Source organism: Perna viridis, chromosome 2 (genome assembly GCF_037379345.1).
Source record: "Perna viridis isolate PV_CMFRI_1.1 ecotype Kerala chromosome 2, ASM3737934v1, whole genome shotgun sequence".
NCBI classification, from domain to species: Eukaryota; Metazoa; Mollusca; class Bivalvia; order Mytilida; family Mytilidae; genus Perna; species Perna viridis.
In genome coordinates this window covers 15,168,709-15,193,068 of record NC_142446.1, presented here as the reverse complement: position 1 = coordinate 15,193,068, position 24,360 = coordinate 15,168,709, and the positions used below count along the sequence as shown (strand labels likewise).

General features: G+C 32.0%; 1 protein-coding gene and 1 pseudogene across 2 annotated transcripts; one reads left to right on the top strand and one right to left on the bottom strand.

The window, feature by feature from the left end:
- Positions 1-1,290: 1,290 nt before the first annotated feature.
- Positions 1,291-7,992, bottom strand: LOC148623785 (uncharacterized; annotated as a pseudogene). Its single transcript, XR_015920162.1, has 4 exons — positions 7,941-7,992; positions 5,181-5,252; positions 4,062-4,498; positions 1,291-2,164 (listed from the first exon to the last, which is right to left on the bottom strand). The product of XR_015920162.1 is annotated as an uncharacterized LOC148623785 (transcript).
- Positions 7,993-10,086: 2,094 nt separating this feature from the next.
- On the top strand, positions 10,087-21,471 carry LOC148623784 (ADP-ribosylation factor H-like). Its single transcript, XM_088565895.1, has 4 exons — positions 10,087-10,261; positions 15,168-15,347; positions 17,987-18,121; positions 20,405-21,471. Exons 1-4 carry the CDS (start codon positions 10,177-10,179, stop codon positions 20,539-20,541), a joined length of 537 nt encoding a protein of 178 aa, XP_088422021.1. The 5' UTR covers positions 10,087-10,176; the 3' UTR covers positions 20,542-21,471.
- Positions 21,472-24,360: the final 2,889 nt, after the last annotated feature.

Here is a 24,360-nt window from a genome sequence, read left to right as displayed (position 1 = left end):
TCAACGTTTTACCCCTCATGAAACGTTAAGTTTCAATTAAATCATAAGGAATAGCTATAATACCAGTATTCTTTCCGTATATTCGAAATAACCCCAGTCCCGTGGTGCACACTTCAAAATAACCGTAATAGCGGGTTATTTCTTCATATACCGAAAAAATATGACAGACATTCCTTAAATGCAGTGATCCATCCACTACAAACAAGATTGCTACGCGTTGCCATGTGTCCCCCGCCGCCGCAGAAAAGTGGGAATGCAATATGTTACATTGTATATGTTAATTTGGAGGTACGGTACTGTTTTATAAAATGCAATGTTCCGTAGGTATAATAATAGTTGTATTTTTTTTAAATCCTGTCACTATCCACAGTTGTTAATTTAGTGGATATTGTATGGTGGATAAAAACGTTGTATAAAACATGAGTGTTCCTATGTTGTAGTATGCATTAAGTTTATAATATAGGATTAAACTTTGTTTTAAAAGTCACACACAAACATATCATAAAAGTCCGAAGGACTTTGTTTCTGAGTGAATTGGTCACTTTGTTTGTGAGTGAATTGGTCCCGTTTATACTCCAATAAATTCCTTTCAAACGGTGTTTAATCCTTATAATTCTTTTAATTTGATTAATTTCTATGTAATAAATGCCAATTTAACGTTTTTTATGCATTTTATTGGCTCGGCGTATGAATTTATAAGTGAACTTGAACGTGGTTCGGTCAACGTCGTTTATGATCAACTACATATGGTGGCCAACAATCTTACAAAATTTCAGCAAAATCTCTTCAGTGGTTTCCAAGAAGTTGCGTCCACAAAGTGTTCCTATATTGTTATATGAATTAAGTCGATAAAGTCCCATAACTCCTGTAAATTTTGTTGATTCAAAATGTTGGCACGACATGATCAACTACATATGGTGGCGAACAATCATACTTAATTTTAGCAAAATCCATCCAGTTGTTCCAAAGGAGTTGCATTCACAAAAACGTGACGGACGGACGGACAATAAAGCTAGTCTGTGGGAATTAGATATCAACAGACTTGGGGGGCTGACTGACTTTCCTACAAAATAATACATTTTTTTTTTGTTTCCAAATTTTTTTTATAGAATACCTTTCATTCGTCAAATATCATACATAGAAAAAAAAAGAAACACAATATATATATATATATACAGTATTAATCAAAATTAGGTGTTATTCCCCTATTGTCTTCAACCAACCAGGAAAAAAGCCATCGACTACAAAAAAATTATTGTACAGTGCCATTTCTCAATGATATTGGCTACATAGTACTGTGGTGAGGTTTGGGGATGTATTTCTTGTAAAACACACGAAAAATATCTATAGCAAAATTTCAATCTGGCAAGGCAGCAATCAATGTCCGAAACAAAAGCTCGGCATCAGCGTATGAAGTGAGGGTGGGGAACTGATCCCTTCTTTTTCCGGTAAGCAATTCGACAATGTTCATAAATTCATTGCTACAGTCACGCTCTGGGAAATTATCTGTATATTCGTCCATAAGGTTGTCAATTGTTTGCACGGTAAAAGGCACGAACAGTCTCTTCTATCATAGATCTCTTGCTGATAGTATAACATATTTGGAATACCACTTGGCGTTAAAACTTCAGCACGTTGTTTTCTTATTCTTGGTGAATTCCAGTTTTCCGCAAACATGTCCAGTTGATATTGGATAACGGAGAGGAAGCAAAACCGAACACATTCTTTATGTACTAGACATGATCCATTAAGAACCCCTGTATCTTGGAAATCCTGCAAGCGATTTCTCCAAAACTGGGTGAAACACGTTTTAAGGCTACCCCAAAACCTTTCTATATGTTAATTTCCAACTGACCTGCCGATGAGAAAAGAGTTTTGTCCCGCCATATCATCATTATGATTACAATTATGATTATGTATATCGCAACCATTTTTGTAAATCCCGAATTATGACGTTTTCTGTTCCTGCATCCGATCGAACAACTCTTGGAAGCATCCTCCTTTGTTTGATCCAATTAATAAGATACCAGTACCCAACATAACTCGGGTTATTGTTAGAGGGACTTGCTATCAACCATAAAATTTTACGAGAGTATCCATCGATCGCCACATGTATAGCTATGCCGTAGGGTTTTAATTTATCGTAACCATCGACATTCAATTCCTGCCTATTTATATGAAACTTTTCAATCTGGTGCTTAATGCGGGGATTATTCCAAAATCTTGGTTAACAGGGATAATTAAACCATTATACAAAAACAAGGGAGACCCAAGCAATTTAGATAATTACCGTGCAATTTGTCATACGTCAAATCTGGGAAAAGTGTTTACCTCTATTCTTAATTCGAGACTTAATAAATTGTCAGATGAGATTAAGAATATTATTGATGCCCAGGGTGGATTTCGAAAGGGTTATTCTGTTCAGGATAGTATGTTCGTCATGCATGCTTTAATTCCATTATATTTGAATTCGGGTACAAAATTATTTTGTGCCTTCGTAGATTTTAGAAAGGCATTTGACACTGTGTGGAGGGTGGGACTTCGGCGAAAACTTGTAAAAAATAATATTGGCGGGAAAATGTTTAATGTTATATTGAATATGTACACTGATATTAAGTCTTGTGTTAAGATTGGGGAATTAATAACTGAATTCTTTCCTTGTGAATTGGGGTAAGGCAGGGAGAAAAGTTATCTCCCTTTCTCTGTGGATGGTTTAAAAATGTTGAGTGAAAAGGTTATGGACAACCTTAATATGTATATGAAGTTGTTTATTCTTTTATACGCCGACGATACTGTTATTTTTGCGGAGTCGGCACCAGAGTTACAAAAGGCACTTTCTGTCTTTGAAAAATATTGTACTGATTGGAAATTGAGTGTAAATGTAGCAAAAACAAAGGTTGTTATCTTCTCTAAAAGGAAATCACAACAACATGTTTCTTTTAAATTGTTTAATCAAAATATAGAAATAAAAGACTCCTATGTTTACTTGGGTCTTTTATTTAATTACAATGGAAATTTTGTCCAAGCACGGAAAAAATCGGTTATCAAGCTCAGAAAACTCTTTATGCACTATATAAAAAGATTCAAAATATTTCCATTCCGATTGATCTGCGATTAAAATTGTTTGATGTATTGGTTGTTCCTATTTTGACATACTCTTCGGAAATTTGGGGGTTTGAAAATAAGGCTAATGTTGAAAAATTACATCTTCAGTTCTGCAAACGTATACTGGGTGTTAGATCATCTACACCAAACTTTATGGTTTATGGGAGAACTTAGTGAAAATAAACTATCTGGCAAATTATACAAATTATTATTCTACATGTGTGAACATGGTGAATATAATTTTAAGTGGATTAACTATTTAAAATCTATATTTGATAACTGTGGACTCAGTGAAATATGGAATATCCAAGAGAATGTTGATGGTAATCTTATGAAAATTAACGTTAACCAGCGTCTTCAAGACCAGTTTATTCAAAAATGGTTTACTGAAATGAACAACTCGTCTAGAGGTGAATATTATTCTAATTTTAAACATGAATTTCAATTGGAGCCTTATCTTTTAAAATTAAAGTTGAGTTACCGGATAAATTTTTGTAGATTAAGGGTATGTAACATAAAGTTTCCCATTGAAACGGGGAGGTGGAGGAATATCCCAAGGGAAGATAGAATATGTAGAATTTGTGGAACTGGTCTTGGGGACGAATATCATTATTTTTGTGAGTGTAATAATAATGTAGGTTTAGACTTAAGAAGAAAGTTTATACCATCATATTATACGCGGTATCCAAGCAGAGAAAAAATGTATGGCATGATAAAATTTTGCAATATAAAGGTATTAATAAATGTGTCGATATTCATGCAAAAACTGCAAAAGATGTTTAATTAGATATGCTATTTGTATGAAATAATATTGTGAAAATATTGTCTTGATAACCTTATGTGTGATATTTTGTGTTTATATGTATGTACTTTATATTTATATATACATTTATATACTCCTGTTACGCAGTACTCTGCGGCTGAGTTTTTTTTTCTAATAAACAATAATAAACAACATGAATCAGATAGTTTGGTCCAGTATTGTAGTACACTCTCCTTCGAAGAAATCGGCGCGATCTATCAAGTACACTCTGTTGGTCTATTGTTCTTAGGCAGAGCCTGACCCTTTTTTGCGTAACACAAAGGCCAAAGCCTATGTTTAGAGTCCTCCACATAGTTTTGTAACCGGCATCAGCCATGCCATTCTGGTGTAAAGCCAAGATGGTCCTTACAACTGTATTTAATGGTGACAGGTTATTACGCCGTCTGAGATTTAATCTTCTCTTAAGTCTCTTTAACATTGAACAACTCACAAAAGAAATCCACAAATCTGAAGGGACGTGTAACATAAATGGTGATAGTATCGGACTAAATCAGGCACAGCAGCATCGTCACCTGGGTACGGAATACCTGCTACATTATGCATACCGACACAAAGGAGACAACACAGAACCTGAAATATAAAACTGAAATAACACTTATGTTGTAATGATTAATTTGTTGCAAAAAGCAATGACGAAAACCTTTATATTTCCTAACAAAAGCTTTTTTGAGATTTTCAGAATAGTATATATAATCAATATATACAGCGGCAAAAATCATATAAATATATATGACAAGAGTCCTTCCCGGACATCCGTGCCCGATCAAAAATACATTTCTGGGCCTTCTGGGTTCCACACCCGGGACGTGTTCTGGGAATTTTCTGTAGAAAGCATGGGTAAAAAAGGAACGACTGTAGTTGAAAGTCTAAACATAGCGTTCGGTCGAAATAAAATGAAAATCAAGGTAGCATACACATATCTATGTATGACGACCATCTTGGATTTCGAATCAACATAAAAAATACAAAAATTGTAGATGACCATCACCTGATCATATTTGCCTCGGTAAGGGGTCTAATATACATCCCTGCCTCAAACCATGTCAATCTACAAAACGATTTTCAAAATTCGACATTCTGTATGTTTTTCTGAAAAGGATAAATTTTGATCATTTTAATCTTTGTTTAGTTGTGGCGGGCTTGAAGTTCGGATCGTCTAATTACTTCTTAGTAGTTTAATTGCTAGTATGTTGATCTGGTGTTCCATGCATGCAACATATTTCTATTTTACTTTCAACGTTACCTTTGTTACCTTTAAAATATGGCTTCCTTCCATTCTGTTCGACACTTTCAAAAATTTATTAGACTGCAGTTGACCGAGCAGCTGAAATAGAGATATTCAATTTAAACATGGAATAACAGAAAAAACTTCTATTCGGTCGATTGTTTCTTTGGTTTTTTTAAGTGTTTAATTTGTGTATTATGTGTTCGCATATTAAGCAAGTTGAAGCAGAAAATGATAAAAGGATGTTCTTTTAGCACCGTCCCTTAATGACCACTGTATTCTAATGACTATTATTACTCCTCGGTGTACTTTAGTCGCGAGAAGGACACATTCATTTTTTCGTTAAAAACTCAAATATATGACCCAATGCATGTGAGGAACTCTGTAAGATACGAGTCCTTAATTAAGCACCGTCACCTGTTGGTCTCAGCTCAAGTATGATAACCCACTTGCACTTGTACTTCGGCCTGCAGAGTGCTCCAAACAGCAGAGTTTTTTTGAAATATTATTCTACTTAACTTTTAAAAACCCCAATTAAAATGACTATCTTTTGCCATCTTTTGCGAGTTCTTTTCTTACACTTCACCATATGTATTTACATATAAACTTTTACAGGTATGTAATGGCGTAAAGATGATGAAATATAATCAGAAGTCCATGGCTACAGTGTAGTTAAGGACTTTTGATATGATAAATTATTGTTATTGTTTTAAATTACATGTGTCCGGTTATTCCGACCTCTGACCAAGATAATCGTGCGGACTAAAAATAGAAAGGCTCTCACAATCTAAAAGCCCGACTGATTTAAACCAAATTTGGTTCAACTTGTCGGGAAAAATACACTTTTCATTTCCCTTCCATTCAAACAATAATTGTCTTGACATGTTTTTCTATCAATGATCTCTATCAAGTTTGTGCTATGTATTTATTGATAATACAACATTAGGCATTGGCGGATCCAGGGGGAGGGTCCGGGGGTCGGAACCCTTTTTTTCTTCATAGTATATGTACAAATTACGTTAAAATTGCCGAAAATTTGCTCCCAAAATCGTCCATTTTTTCTCGAAACCCCTCTTTTACTGGAACCCCCATTTTCATTTTTTTATAGATCCGTGACTGCTATATCCCCACCCCCTAAAAACAAAACAAAACACAGCAAAACTCCTCACCTTTGATTTTTTTCCACTCCCGCTATGGTAACAACACCTCACTGGCTTGTCCGGAAGTAAAATATTGACCGTGGGAATCTGACCGCGACAACGAATAAAGTTAATACCAAATAAACAAGTTGACGTTATTTGTCGAATTTCATCGACAAGTAGAATTCAACATATCGACATCTTGTTTTTATGTCATTACATTTATATGAGCTAGTAGACATTGTAAATTCAATTTTTGCTTTATTATTCCGACATGTTTATTGCAACATTACGATATATCACAAGATGACCAATTTGACGTCATATGTTGACATAATCAATAAACAAGTTGAATTCAACATGTCGACATCTTACTAATATGTCATTACATTATTATTAGCAAGTCGACATTGTAATTCATTTTTTTCTACATCATTCCCACATGCTATCTTCAACATGATAATTTGATTCCAGCTTATAACGCACAACAGAACTTATTATTCTGACTTATTTGCCACAAAGTATCCTTACAAGGGGTGTACCATATGCGTTTCCATACTGGAGAGATAAAGTTAATGCAAGAATTCAAAGAAGATTGGGATGTCAGCATCTAGACTCGAGAAATAAAGTTAATGAATTCAAAGAAGACTGGGATGTCAGCATCTAGACTCGAGAGATAAAGTTAATGAATTCAAAGAAGTTTGGGATGTCAGCATCTAGACTCGAGAGATAAAGTTAATGCCAGAATTCAAAGAAGATTGGGATATCAGCATCTAGACTCGAGAGATAAAGTTAATGCCAGAATTCAAAGAAGATTGGAATGCCAGCATCCAAATAGGACCTGGATGTCAAATTAAAATAAGACTGAGAATGCCAACACCTAGACTAAGTTGGATACAAACATCCAAATAAGACCAGGATATGTCATCCAAATAAGATCGGGATGCCAGCGTCTATAAATAAGATTGGAATGTAAGCATTCAGTAGACCGGCAGAACAAGCCGTTGGAAAACACCACAGTCAAATGATATGAAAACATATACCTGTACATAAATATACAGTTCTATGATCACATTAACTAATGCTTCCAGACATTCAAGAACGAGTTAATTAGATGCTACATTGTGAAATTTATTATGTATTGGCATATTTCATTTGTAAAGATGCCTTCGTAAATTGAGAACACCTTTAGATATTTGGACGATATGTTTGCTCTAAACAACGATGAGTTCAATATTTATACTAAAGATATATATAACCGGTAAAACTATCTGTGATAAAATAAATATTGGTAATAAAGAATGTCCGTTTTTGATCTTAGTATTCATATCGATAATGATAAACTTAATACCAAAATTTAGGGGTGATTTTTCATTCCCTATTGTCAACTATTCGTTTTAGATGGTGACGTCCCCTTATCACAATTATATGGTGTTTACATATCACAACTGGTCCAATTCGCTCGTATTTGTAACAATGTTTCGAATTTTAACAGAAGGAATTTTCATATAACCCAGAAATTACTACATTAAGGTTTTCGATATCACAATTGCAAGCTCGTAAAAACATTCACAAAATTTTCAACTTAAAAGATGTACTTTTAAAGATTTATACGTGCGGGTATAAGCACTGGAAGCTCGATACTCACCCAATAAGTCAACTACACCATTGAATAGGCTCATTCGTAAGGTATTGTTGTCAAATCGTTAAGGATAACATTTATTGGTATTAACATTGATTGGCTCATAAGGTCTTTACATATAATAAATAAATATGTACAAATCATCTAGTTGAGTTGGTTAATAAAATTGTCAATAAATATGTAATTTCATATTAGCCCTGTTATAGGCTAAATTTTATTAACTAACTCAACTAGATGATTTGTACATATTTATTTACATATAATATTTAACTCCTGTATGGCAAGCCAAAGTGGACAAATTCAATATTTTGTAATATAAGAAAATAAATTTTTAATATTACAAAATCATTTTTTTTAATATTAGAAAACATTTTTATATTAGAAATTCATTTTCTAATATTACAAAATCCTGATTTAGTAATATTATAAAATATCCCACATTTTGTAATTTTACAAATTGAATTTGTAATATTATAAAATGAATTTGTAATAGAGTAATCAAGGGAACCAAGGTCATAGCGGTAATCAAAAGAATGTAATCCAGGGACAAAGACCAGACATGGAAAACAGACACACACAATAAAGAACATAAAGTAACTAAAATCATACATACAAAGTAACAAAAGTAAATGAGCAACTCGGACGCCACTAAAAACTGAGAGCATGGACCAGGTGCACCGGTAGGGTAAGCGTCCTCTGCTTTTCTAGAAACACCCGCCGAGTTTCTCATAAAAAGTCAAGTCCGGGGTAGACAAACGAGGAATGGCAAACTATGACCCGTTGAATAAATCAGTGTTCATGGTGCTGATGGATACAGTATAACGATCCACGAGTTCACGATGACGATTTTCAAAATATTCAATTTTTATTATTAAAAATGATTGCAATTGTGATATCGAAAACCTTAAATTCAATTGAATTTTTATTATTAAAATGATTTTTTAATATTAAAAAAATGTTTTGTGATTTTAGAAATCTAATTTGTAATATTAGAAAATGATTTTTTAATATTAGAAAATGAATTTTTAATATGAGAAAATGAGTTTGTAATATTAAAAAATCACTTTGCAATATTGCAAAATCAATCACATTTTTTAATATTACAAAATTATTTTCTAACATTAAAAAATCGTAATTGAATACAACAAATCCATTTTTCTAATATTAGAAAATCAATCTCTATATTAAAAAGTCGTTTTCCGATATTTGAAATTCAATCAAATTTTCAATATTTAAAAATGATTTTATGATATTAAAAATCAAATTTGTAATATTAGAAAATGAATCTGTAATATAAAAATAATTTTTAATATTAAAAAACACATATTTGTAAAACTAGAAAACATACTTTTTGATATTACAAAATCATTTTTTAATACCAGAAAATATTTTTTTTAATATTATAAATTCATTTTCTTATAATAAAAATTCCTGACTTAGTAATATTACAAAATATCACACAATTAGTAATATTACAAATTGAATTTGTTATATTAGAACATGAATTTGTAATATTAGAAATGAACTTCTAATATTAAAAAATCACTTAGCAATATCGCAAAGTCAGTCACATTTATTAATTTTACAAAATGATTTTATAATATTAAAATATCGAAATTGAATAAAACAAAACCATTTTCTAATAATAGAATATCAATTTCCATTATTACAAAATCTTTCTTTAATATTAGAAATTCAATTGAATTTTTATTATTAAAATGATTTTTTAATATTAAAAAAGTGTTTTGTGATTTTAGAAATCTAATTTGTAATATTAAAATCGTTTTATAATATTTAAAAAAACACTCATTTTTGTCCACTTTGGCTTGCCATACTCCTTGGTAATAATATTAATGTTAGTAATATAGAGTCCCTGGATGACCATACCTATTCTCGTTATAATGATTTGGAAAGAAAGACTGCACAAAAAAATAATCTGCTGCCAGATGAGAAGATTCCAAATCGTTCAACATTTCTTAAAGTAAAGATGCTGTTCATTGAAATACACTAAAATTACACACAAACTTGGTCGTTCGCTGAGTGAGGGTACGAAGCTGGCAGGTATCGTTTGACTACAATCGGAACTACTCGGTCATTTCCGCTACACTATAAAAAAATTCTTTTGTGTAACTAGAAAGTCTGAGGTGTCCCGATTGGTTCGACTCATGTATGGTTGTCTCCCCTTATATCTGTCGCCAACATAAACAATTTGATCATGTCAAATGAGTAATCTGTGATGTAGATGGGATTAGCTTGCACTAGACCAGATACAAACAGTGTATTGAAATTTCCACAAAAAGTTTTGTTACTAGGAGATAGTGGCGCAGGTGATTTTCCAATTTTGTTTCATATTTAGTAGGCTCACTATACTATAGCCTAGGCGTATAGCTATGAGTTAAAAACTGTCATTTTTCCGTAAAATATGTATTCCGTCTAAAAGACCCCTATATATTGATTTATGTAAATCTAAAGTAGAAAGATCTATTATCAGTAAATTTCGTTTGAGTGCACATGCATTAGAAATAGAAAGGGGTCGGTACAAAAACAGAGAGAGAAAAAAATGTATTTGTAAATCATGTGATAGTGGGAACTTAAAGGATGAATGTTATTTCTTCTCGGTGTGCACCCACGACACACCACAAAGAAATCAATACAGAATGAAATTGGACAACCATAATTTAATTTCTTAATCGAAACCTCACCTCACACCAAGAGACATAGCATATATATTAAACAGAAATACTAAACATAACTATCAAATTCATGATTGAATAATTTAATTTAACAGAAATTATATTAATGTATAACGTAAAAACTATAGATTAATCTGTTTTGATCAGATATACACCGCTGTCGCACCATGGTCATAAATTTAGTTTATATGTAATGTATATTACATTGTTCTGTTTTTGTTCATGCCATAACCATTTGCTGTAAATGTGTTTGTGCAAATAAAATTGTCTACTGTCTATTGTCTATGATTTTATGTCAAAAAAGTGTTACATATTTAGGTCTATGTATTGGTATTGTCTAAAATGTGTAACCCGTACACGTACCAACTTTTCCCTGTACCCAAATACTATTTTGACAATGTCTTCATTATTACTTGTTATTTCCAGCTGAAAGTTGGTACACATCTGCAAAATGACATGATGATAAGGCTAGAAATAATGATTTGTTAAATGTTTGTTGAAAAAATTGATTTTATTCGAATTTCTGTATTTGAAAGGTCTAAAATGTGTAACCCGAAATTCCTGTACCCAAAAATCAATGTCCAGTATTTTGTTGTCTTTGCTAATTCAATGCGTATTTGACATTAGAACATTATAATATTATCAAAATTTTCATTGACGTTCAATTAAAATCGCATCAGGTCCTGTTTATGAGACTTTGTTTTTCATTCTGGATAAGATCGTATCCATGCTTTGCTGGTACAGAGATTGACGCTAGGTACGGTGCGGAAATCAAACTCAATCATTATTTTTTTAAAACGATATCAAATCTTTCAAAGCTTTATCCAAAGTTTTAAGGTGCAGATTTAACCTATTAACGACTATAGAAAAATGTAAAAATCGGACAGAATAATTAGAAATAGTCAAGAAATAGTTGGATACAGTAACTTCCGGTTACACATTTTAGACGTTTTGACCTCAGAAAAGCGATTTAACAAGAAATATCAGAAAAATATACATCATTTTCTAGATGAGAAATGAATTGAAACGAACTTTTTCACATCTCATGCAATTGTCAGTTCTTAACATACCATAAGAATGAATATTTTAGCAAAACATTATTTGGGCATGAGAAAAGTTGGTATAGGTACGGGTTACACATTTTAGACCATACCGTTACGTATTGACCAATTCACATCTGGAGAGCTAATTGCGAATAACATAGTAAAGTTAATGCAAGACTCAGTTTTTTATACAGATACAAAAAATGTCAGAAAAATCGAGAAAAACTTTTTGTATGGCCTTAATACAGTGTCATTTCGACTGGTTTTCTGGTTTACACTAAACATTGAAAAATAAACTTTAAGTACATAAAGCACAAAATAAGACAATTTGTTTTTTAAGAAACTTATACTTTTGATGCATAAAATATCAAGTGCTTCAAGAGATTGTTTTTTTTAAATATTGAAAACAGTATGGCAATTGCGATTTAAACATGCGACTTAACTTCACAAAATTATGTTTAATAAATGCCCAACATATATGAAAAATAGTTTTGTTAAACTTAGAGATAGCCACTCTTATAACACAATATTAAGTCAGCACTACTTTTTTGTACCACCTGTTCAGGGCATGGTAGCAAATACATTTTACTACAGTTCTATTAAGGAGTAATCAAGGAAACCAAGATTCTAGTGGAAATCAAATGAATATAATCCAGGGAAAAAGACCAGACATGGAATACAGACAAAGACAACAAAGAACATAAAGTAACTAAAATAATACATACAAAGTAATAAAAGTAAATGAGCAACTTGAACTCCACTAAAAACTGGGAGCATGGGCCAGGTGCACCAGTAGGGTAAGCGTTCTCTGCTTTTCTAGAAACAACCACCGTGTTGTTCATAAAAAGTCAAGTCCGAGGAAGAAGAAAGAGGAAAAGAAAACTATGACATATTGAACAAATCAGTTTTCATGGTGCAGATGAATACACCATAACGATCCATGAGTTCATGATGATGACCATAAAACTTCTGCAATGATGACTTCAATCTTGTAGCAACATAACCCTGTTCCAGAAGCCTAATTGTAAGAAGTCTAGCATGATACAAAAATTCTGTATAGTTACAGCAACCTCTGGCATAATGTATGAGTTGTGATATGAAAACTCCATATGCAGTTGCTGAAGGGATGTTGCCAAGGATGAAAGAAAAGTTGACAATTCTGAATGGAAATTCATTATGTTTGTCGTATAGTTAGGTCAATAGTTTTTCTTTATCATCGATCTCTAAGTGTAGGTCAAGATATGAGGCTGACTTCAAATATCTAGTATCCTTTATCTCAAGTTCTTTGGGGTAGAACATTGGGCAAATTATTCCAATCTTTTGAACCGAAAAAAGAACATTGTTTAGCTAGATCCTTTAATCAGTTTCTGCTATATATTGTTATATATTATTGTAAACAGTCCTAGTTTCGGGGATTTGATACATTGCAAATCATAATTCTTTTAATAAAAAATCCAGACACTGAATCCCAGTGGTGGCCAAATCGGAAAACAACTCCGGACACTGAATCTCAAAAAGGATTCGTTGTATGATACTTGCGTCATTGTCATTGTTAATTTGTTCGTTTCTGTGTGATAACTTAAATTGAGGTGAACCAAATTTCTTGAAAATTTGATATATTGTCACTTGCTGCCAGAAGAAGCTTGCTAATTAAATCAGGGTCACTTTCCCTTACTGTTCTGCAAAAAGGAAACAAAAGTGGTAAAATAGGTGTTTTCAAATTCATGTAAAAGGTTTATTTATTATTCAAATTTGAAAATTTCTTTTTTAATTATAAATTCTGTGTTTAGAACATCTTGATAATATAAAATAACATTTAACATTTTCATCTATAGGGGGTCAAAGTGGGGCCACACCTTTAAGATTATCTTTTTATTTCTGGTCTGATTTTGAAAAAAAAAATCCATTGGTTTCCTTGTTGAAATCCATACCTACATTTTTCAATCAGTATTGGAATATTCCTAACTTTTTTTAGTAATAAGGGGTCAAAGGGTCAAAAAACATAATTTTTTAGCAGGCTGTATTTTTTAATTTTTCATTTGATTTTAATGGATAAGCCCTTGTAAATTGTTCCTTTTTAAAAGGGCTTTAAGAAGAACATACAGGTATGCTAACAAATTCATCATTAACTGTCTTTGAAATAATGGGGTTCAAACTGATCCATGAAAGCACCCTGGTAGTAGAGCTGAATACTTAATGCATTATTGTATCCTATCCAGTTGTTGTGTCCTTAATGAACAGTAAGTCCCTATGTTTTAGTGTGTCAAAAACTAATAGTGTTTCCATACTTGCCCCAACTGAACAGAGTTCAGTTGGCTGCTGTTGTATAATGCTGCACTCAGTGAAGCCTTGTATTTATAGTTATTTTTGGTCTTATTTGTTTTTACATCTTTCATGTTTTAGTTGCAGGGATTACAGGCAATATCTGATTAGCACCCTTAAGGCAGAACTATTTTCATCTTTAATTGAATTTCAAATTTCGTGCAATATTGTGTCCAAACCAATTGTTGTATCAATAATGAACTGTAAGACCCTGTGCTTATGTGTTTCAAAAAGCTAACATTTTGTCTACACTTGCCCCATGTTAATAGAGTTCAACATGGTGCAGTTGTATCATGCTTCACTCTGCAAAGCTCTTTATCTTTTTTTTCATTAGATTCCTTACAAAAATCCCTGCCTGCATTTACATCTCTTACATTTTTCAGTTACAGGGAACAAAGGCAAAGGTCTTTAATTAACACCTTGAAAGCAGAACCTTTTTCACTTTTAATTGAACTGTATGTTTCCTCACCTACAATGTTCCAACAAATAATTTTGGTGGAAGTGTGTGCACTGTATTTACTTGGATTACATTGTATCTTGTAATACAGATAGCCTGTATAACAGGGATCAAGTAGGGACAGAAATTCCTTTTTTTTTGTGGTTATAGATAATTTTGATGAATATTTTAAAAATATACATGCACTGCCATATTTATTCTGTGAGAGTCTTAGACTGAGAGAAAAAATAATTTTCCTTCTGCTGATGTATAATTTATGCAACTTTTGAGTTGGAATTCATAGGTGCGCAGACTTATATATGACTCTGTACATAAAAATAACTAAGTAATCTGACTAGTCACAGTAATGGTCAAAAGAAAATTACAAAATGAGTTATTATAAAAAAAGAGATATAATACAGCAGATATATTTGTATATGTACATGTACTTGTTTATAATTCCTTTTGGGTGAAGGTCAAAACAAAAATTGTCTCCAGCGCCAAATTCTGAAAGGGATTGACATTTTTACAGATGTTTCTTATTAAGTCATTACATGTAGTATTAGTCTTTAATTATATACATCACACATTTCATTAAATTCTTTCATGATTATTCCATAAAGGCATAAAAATTTCCTAGGCTGTTTTTCCAGTTTGTTATTTTATAGACCCTTCTCCTTCATCATAATTATTTGAACTACATGTGCACTACGCATTGAATCCATAGTATATTTTTCAGGGAAAACAACATTGCTATACAGTTGGAAGTTAGGCAGTGATTCTGTTGTAGAGCCAATACCCACAGAAGACTTCAATGTAGAACAAATCCGTTACAATGGGACATTTTACATAATTTGGGATCTTTCTGGAGCCCCTTACTATCACCTAAGATGGAGACAGTTTTATCATGGGACAAATGGTAAATGATCTTCATTTAATAAAAGGAATTCATGTAGCATTTAACCTTTGTAGCAACAATTATGTATGCAGTAAAGCTGAAGGTACACTTTAAGTTTTAAATTGAATTTCATGAAAACTGACTAGATATTTTTCCACCTACCAGTTAACAGTATTGTACTAACTTGAATCCTATTTTGAATTTCCTTATCTTCTCAATACGTACTAATGAGTTTGAATCAGTGGTAAAACTATCAGATTAAAAGAAAATTCATTTAGATGTAACTTTCCAAAGTTACTTGTACCTATTATTTCCATTTTAGCTCACATGCCATCACTTGGTGTCTGTTGTAGTCATTGTCTGTTGTTGTTGTGAACAATTTTTCAAAACTCTTCTCCTCTGACACTACTTGACCAATTGGAATCAAACTTAGTTTGAATGTTCTTTGGGGTATTTTGCATAGAACTGGTATGTTGATTTTTGATTTATTGAAAAACATGGCCGCTGTTACTAAAAATAGAACATAGAGGTCAGACAGTAGTTTTTCGCATAAATCTCCAAAACCATTAGGTTTAGCCAATTCTGACACAAGTTAAAGTGTTCAGCATGATGAGATCTATCTGTGGTCAAATTTTCATTTTAATCTTTTGAGCCATGTTGGCGTTATTACTCTTTTTCAATGTTTTTTTGTTATTTTTAATGTTATTTCTTTCAAACTCTTCTTCTCTGACACCACTTGACCAATTGGAACCAAACTTACTTTGAATGTTTCTTGGGGTATTCTGCATAGAACTGATGCAGGGATTTTTGATCAGTCGAAAAACTTGGCCACCGTTACTAAAAATATAACATAGGGGTCAGACAGTACTTTTTCGCATTTATCTCCAAAACCGTTGGGTTTAGCCAAATTCTGACATGCTATAAAAGTGTTCAGCATGATGAGATCTATCTGTGGTCAAATTTTCATGTTAATATGTTAAGCCATGTTGGAGTTATTGCCCTTTTTTCGACTTTTTTTTTGTTTGCTGTTTTGAATGTTATTTCTTTCAAAAATCTTCTCCTCTGACACCACTGGACCAATTGGAACTAAACTTGGTATGAATGTTCCTTGGGGTATCATGCATAGAACTGATGTGGGGATGTTTGATCTGGCGAAAAACATGGCCGCCATTACTAAAAATAGAACATAGAGGTCAGACAGTAGTTTTTTGCATATGTCTCCTAAACCGTTAGGTTTAGTCAAATTCTGATATGGGTTAAAAGTGTTCAGCATGATGAGATCTATCTGTGGTTAAAATTTAGTGAAAATCTGTTGACCCATGTTGGAATTATTGCCGTTTTCGGAAGTTTTTTGCTGTTTTTAATGTTATTATTTTTAAAAAAACTTAACAAAACGATTGTTTGGATTTTTGATCTGTTATAAAGCATGGCCGCTGTTACTAAAAATAGAACATAGGGGTCAGACAGCAGATTTTTGCATATATCTCCAAAACGGTTAGGTTTAACCAAAATTTGACAGGGTAAAATTATTCAGCATGAAGAAATCTATCTGTGGTCAAATTTTGGTGAAAATTTGTTGACCCATGTTGGAGTTATTGCTCTTTTTGGACGTTTTTTGCTGTTTTTGATGATATTACTTTAAAAAATCTACTCCTCAGAAACTATTCTGCAAAATTCAGTGAAAGTTGGCACTTTTATAGGATATTCTTAATGAAATGACTGATTTTTGATCGCTGAAAAAACATGGCTGCCGTTTCTGAAAATAGAACAATGGGGTCAGACAGCAGATTTTTGCATACATCTCCAAATCTATTAGGTTTAGCCAATAGCTTTCAATTGCTGAAAAGATCCTTATTATAAGGCTTACAAATGTGTCCAATGAATCAAATGGAGTCAAAGTTGTCTGACAACTCCTTGTTAGAGTTATTGCCCTTAAAAGGCTAAAATTTTACCAGGTGAGCGATTCAGGCTCCAGGGAGCCTCTTGATGATTTTTTCTGACTTTTGCATGTTATTTTGAAAATTATAGCAGATTTATGATTATTATGAATTGGAAAAATGGAAAGCATAATAAGATCTATCTTTGGTTCAAATTTCAGTAAAAATGTTGACTTTAATTTGATTTATGGCCTTGTGTTATTTACAATTTTTCCTGTTCAGATATAGTTTTCGAGTATAGGGGTCAAGGAGGCAACACCCCAAATTTTTTTTTTTTAAATCAACTTTTTTATTACCCCAAATTTTTTTTTAGATCAACTTTTTTATTATTGGTCCGATTACAATAATTGTTTTTTTATTGGATTCCTCATATCTCTTATGGTTGTCGAGTTATAAGGGGTAAAAGAGACTACACTTAAAAAAATTTACTTTATTAAATTTTTGGTCTGATTTTGAACATTTTTATTTGAATTTCAAATTTTGTGCAATATAGTAACCAGACCAGTTGTTTTGTCCAAAATTTTTTGTATGTCCCTGTGCTTGAGTGTGTCAAATATTAACATAATGTCCACACTTGCCCCAACTGTTCAGGGTTTGACCACTGTGGACATATTCATGCTGCACCCTAAGAAGCTTTTTGTTTACTATTGTAGTTCAGTTCAATAGATCTGCCTTATAATTTCACTTCCAGCTGTGTTACTTACAATGTTCTATTAATTACAGTTTTAGTTATAGTTATCGATGGGAGTGATAAAAAAGCTTTAGAATCATTCAGAACTGAGATGACCACAATTCTACAGGAACGTGATCTCAATGATATACCATGTGTAGTAGTCTTTAATAAGACTGATGTAATGGGTAAGTTCAATCAGATATTGCTGTTAGACTTACTTGTTTTATTTCTAGAGGTAACACAATCACAGGACTCAACTCTGCTCAAATTGTTTTAAATTACCAGTATACCTAAGTTAGTGCTTTGACTAGGTTACTAGTTTTTCTAGTTTACTAGTTACTTACATTAATGTCAAATTATCAAACATTATAATTGCTGCTTGAATAAGTCTGTTTTGAACAATAAACAAAATATACCTTGATACCTACATTTTTGTAATGTTACACTTAACTTTGTTGCTAATAAAATGCTCCCTGGAGTGCAGTACGATAGGACTGTAGAGGTCAAGCACTGAAAAGTTGGAACAAATATGGACACTATATTCAAGCTTGATACAACTCTAAATATACATTTTGACTTAATATTACACAAATTAGCTTTTTAGTACAGAACAGTTATAGTTAGAAAACTTGAAAATTTGAAATTTGACATTGACATACATTGTATAATGGTCCAAATTTGAAAAACCTAATTATACAGACTTAGCATATTCAAGAATTTTATTATACCCTATGCAACAAAGTTGCAGAGGGTATAATGTTTTTGACCCGTCCGTCAGTCCATCTTCAGTTTTCCAAACTTTTATTTTAAAAGTTTGTAGAAATGAACATGATTTTTGGTATATAAGTTCACCATGATAAGTGACAGGTCAAGTCTAACTTCCATTCCACTTTGAAGATTTTTACAGAAATTACGGGTCTTGAACTTAGCAAAACACAGAAATAACAGTTTTTCTGACTTTTTTTTTCTACCCGCTTGCAGATTATGACATGATTTTTGGTATATAAGTTCATCATTATAAGTTACAGGTCAAGTGTACATTTTGTTCTGCTTTGATGATATTTACTTTGGATTAATTAAAACTCAAAGAAATCACAGTCTGGAGTTTGAAACTACCATTCTGAGCAATAGAATTTAGTTAGAAGTTAAAGAAAAAAATCATTTTCAAAAGTCTTTTTTAAATTTTATCTTGTTGCAATCTTTTCTAATGCCTGAAAATACTCTCTAGCTCCTTTTTTATCGGGGTCCTTCTACATGTATTTCTCTTACAAACAAATTTACTTGAGTATCCAGCATGGTGATGCATGGGGTATGTGGGCATGCTCACTAAGGTTCTTTATTGCAATGAAAGTTTAATTTTGGATATTTTGAACCAATTTAAAAAAAAAAGTACATATAAAATTTGATAACATGGTAAAGTTATTTAATATTTTCATATTTAGGAATCTCAAGAAGTCTAGATTTTAAATTAAATCCCATTGAAACTGGTCAAGAAATAAGCAATTTATACAAAGTTCAAATAACACTGTGTTTTTATTTTCCCTAACTCCTAATTGCTTTAGGCCATAATCTCTTAAAGTTCCTTTTGTTTTGTGGTATATGAACTTGTGGTACACTTTTTATTGAGATCTTTTCACTTATAAAAATGAAACACAACCTGACATAATCAATAGGAGAGATATAAAAAAAATCTAAAATTATAGCAATTTGCTCAAATACAGAAGAGTATAGAGTATTTTATTAACACGAAAAACTGATTTTGAACCATACTTGGCAGAAACGTTGTATAGGAGATCCTTTACAGTCCACTTTTGGTTCTGTTCAACAAGGTGATGCTGCTAGAGACTATCTATGCTTCTGGTTGGCCAATTTTAATATATCAGCTCCTCTGATAGTACTAATCTCAATTTTAAGAAACTTGAAAATTGACCCTCTTTTAGTGTGGCTCAGATTGTTCTGCAGGTGGTTGCAGCCATTGAAACCTTATGAAGAAACAGTATATCTTTGCTATTACTTAAACCAAGATTTATCAAACTTAGCAGGAATTATGTAAGATGGGGTATCTTCAGATGATTTACATTTTGTTCTGCTTGATCATGACCACCAGATTTCTTAATTTTCCAAGTGAGTGATTCAGGGTCCTAAGAACCTGTAGTTTTGTTAATGAATATTTTCCTTGCAATTCGCTTTACTTTACATGGATGTGTACTTATCTTTAAAAATATTGTTTAACAGCTAGTCTATAAAAAACACATACATTTGTCTAAATTTTTAAATGTTTATGTATCTAAAAATTGGTAAATTGATATTTATTTAAGATGTCAAAAAATTAAGTCCTGACTAACACACTGTATACCATAATTAAAAATACAGTCCTGCTCATTAGGGAGAATAAAGCTTATCATTTATGTAGCACTCAATGTCATCCAAATTTTCACCTGTAATGATATCTAAACTTGTTTTTGCAGGTGATGATACTGTAGAAGAGACGACCAATATTGTGCCTACCTCATCTAACATACATGTTATGTCATGTTGTGCCAAAGATAACAGCAGCTGTAAAGCTGTATTGGACAAAATCAATGATTTATCAAAATCATGCTAGATCAGTGATATTATATTGTCAAATATTACAAATGTACTTCTAAAATAACTGTGATAGGGTATGAAACTCATGTTTTTTTTTCTTATATCATATACTATAGTAGAAAAGTGTTTTATTACATCATGCAAAATGATATGCAATATGATAAACCTATTAGTTTCTGAAGAAAATAATTTGAAAAAATGAGCCTAAACTGATTACCTGGGCTCACGTTACAAATGAACCAATATGTATATAAAAATATCTTATAGGAATAATGCTTTAAAAATGCAGCTTTCATGAATACTTGAAGTTAAATTATTTGCAGTTTCTCTCTATCTTGTACTAGTTCCAAAAATTCATGAGGTAAAAAGTGTTAAAATTATAAACATTGACAGTGAAAATGCAATAACATTGGACCTGTCAAAAGAGTTATTGCCCTATGACACTACTTAGTTTTGAGTTTCCCCCTTTCTGTTACCAATTTTGAATTTTTATTAAAAAGAGTTGTGTTATGACTTTAATAAATTAAATAGACAAAATTGAAGAGCTTGAGATGTTGCACCTGGTTTTGTGTTTTTACTTGCATCATCAATAGTGAAAGTAGGTTTAATAGTCACTGTACTCCATCTGTCTGTCATGCTTGGTTGAATCTGTAATTATTATACCAGTAGTTATTATTCAAACTTGCACAATGTTTAAATATAGATGTTAGGAACTTCCTATTGGAGTTACCGGTATCTGAACAAATTTGAAGGATTATTTTCTTCAATTATAGCTTGTTGAACATAGCTGGTTTTTTTTCTTGTCACTTTATGTTGTGGGCATTACATATTTTGTGTAATCTGTATCTTTTTAATTACTGGACCATCATTATTCATACTTATTACAGTGTTTATTTTGGGTGACATGATTTTGACCCCTCCCCCCCCCCAAAAAAAAAAAAAATAATAAGGCTAAATAAACCTACATCAGATCTATGGTTTCATAGTAGGAGAAGACAAGATAAATGTTAACAGATAACGGACATTAATAGACACTTACACTTAAGTACACTGACCTTTTTAGTATATATCTCTTTGTCAGTTGTCTGGTTAACTTCTTAGTCAGGTAATGGTCATTCTTTCAAGCCTTACTCTATTACCTGAAGTTAACTCTATTACTCCCTTTACACTGATGAGTCAGAAGTTTTATTCTACTGCACTGTTTAATTTGACATAATTATTGGTTTTTGACTTAAATAATTTCATAATAAAAAGCTTTGCAGAGTACAGCATGATACGACAGCAGTGGTTGAACCCAGAACAGTTTGGGCAAGTGTGGACACAATATTAGTTTTTGACACACATAAGCATAGGGGCTTACATTGTGTAACTCATTATGGACAACCAGTTGATACAAAATTTTCAAAATCAGACCAAAAACTAAAGGGTAGATTTTTTGGGGTGTGGCCCCTTTGACCCCTTATAACTCAAAAATCTTATAACATCTGAAATCTCACTGAAAATTGCAGGCAGGGATTTCCATATGGAAAATTAAAAAAAAATTTTTCAAAATCTGTCCTATAATAAAAAAAGTTGATTTATTGGGGTGTGGCCACTTTGACCCCTAACAACTCCAAAACAATAAGAGGTATTTGAAATCAGATTGAATAATGCAGCACAGATTTTTATAGATATTTAATAAAAAAAAAAATTCAGAAATAGGACCAAGAATAAATAGTAATCAAGTTATTGTCTGGTCATCATTTCTGGCCCCAAATTTTTGAAAAGTTCAAGACTTTACCCCCAATATAAATTTAAGTCTGACCATTGTGGTATAGATTGTTGTGGAACAATGTCATAGACATTCCTAAGCTTTTACTGGAGTTAAAATAATTGAATTCTATGAAACATTTGTTTTAGGCCCTTAATACTAAAATGGTTGGGCTAAAAACCCCAAAATTAATACCAATCTTCCTTTTGTGGTTTGCAACTTTGTTATAAAATTCTATAAATATCAACCGATACTACAGTTATGGCACAAAAACCAAGTGTCTTCATACAACACCAGCACCATACCAATATATAACTGCATTTTTTTTTGTATGAAAAATAACACCTTTCTAGACTTTTCCCCATGTTAATAGATATTTAGCTGATTTATGGTATGCATTACAAACATGATAAAGTTCTTTGTGCTCCACTGTTTTATAGTACCAGTATGTGCCATAAACTAAGTTTTGTAGTACTCTACTGATTTTTTGTGCATGTTTAAAATTTTTGCTTTGTTGATTTTTTATTAAACAATTGTTTTTTGTGTTAATGTCCTACTAATGGCAGCATTTTACATTTGTTTCAGCTGGGTTTTCAAACATTCTTCATGTGTTTTTTATATTGTATGTACTTAATTATAATGAAAGCTTTAATTTTTTCTTGGTTTTAAGTGTTAATTTTCAGCTAAATATTGTCGAACTGGTAAATCAAGACACCAAACTATATTTTTTGCCGTTTGGCCACGTAGTAATTTCATTAAAGATAGTTAAAAGCCAATACAATTTAATTGGAGTTATCTCTCTTTGGGTGGTGTTAGATTTTAACTATGCCCCATGAATTGTATTATAATCAAAATCATTTTATCAAGAAGTGTCACAATCAACATCAAGTTTAAGGTCTCAAGAACGTAAACAAGCAATAATATTATTTTCACAATATTTGTGTACATCTTTGTTTTGTTTTGCTGCAGGTTACAAGGGAAATATGGGTTCAACACCAAAACATTCTCAAACCTTAGTCCATGTCATGACCGGCACTCTAGCGCATTGCTTAAAAAATAACCATTGGGAACCTATCTTGCAGATTGCACGCCAAGCGACTTCAGAGTTTCAACACCTTTCGTGCTTTGATTGTAGATATGGGAATCTGTAACATTGTACAAGTGTTAAAATTTAGTTGGATTCATACTTCCTTAGACATTTCTTGACCAATTAGAACCCAACTTGATATGAATATTCCTTGGGGTATTTTGCATAGAACTGTTGTGGGGATTTATGATACGTTGAAAAACATGGCCCCTGTTACTAAAAGTAGAATAGATGGGTCATACAGAGGTTTTTCACATATATCTGAAAAAATAACTGTTAGGTTTAGCCAATTCTGACATTTCATCATGATGAGATCTATCTGTGGTCAAATTTTCGTGTGAATTTGTTTAGCCATGTTAGAGTTATTGCCCTTTTTTTGCTTTTTAAGTTTTAATTCTTTCAAAATTCTCCACTGAAACTACTTGACCAATATGAACTGAAACTTGCTATGAATGTTTCTGAGGGTATTCTGCATAGAACTGATGTGGGGATTTTTTTAATATGAAAAATAAGGCCACTGTTATTTAAAATAGGACATAGGGGTCAGACCGAAGTTTATAGCAATTCTGACATAGACTTAAAGTGTTCAGCATGAGATCTATCTGTGGTCAAATTTTCATGTTTAGGTCTCACTACCCACTTCCGTGTCAAATTTGTGTGTATTCTGATTTAAGTTAGTCAAAATAAAGCTGAGAATGTGTACTTTAAAATCATATTTGTAATTTACTACAAAATGTATGAATATTGTTTACATGTATTAGTAATTTGCCTCCATACTGTCAGTTAGCAGAAAAGGTAAAAAATGTTGATTTTCAGTATTTTTTATTCAAGTAAATTTTGTGAAGAATTTCTACTGTCATTGTACCATTAGAATAATGATTTTGAAAACCTTATTTTCCAAGCTTTGCAATGATATGCAACTTTAAGGTGTCATTTGTCCAGGGAATTCACAGTGAAACATTGAAATTTACTTGTTTAACATGTAAAGTAATGGAAAC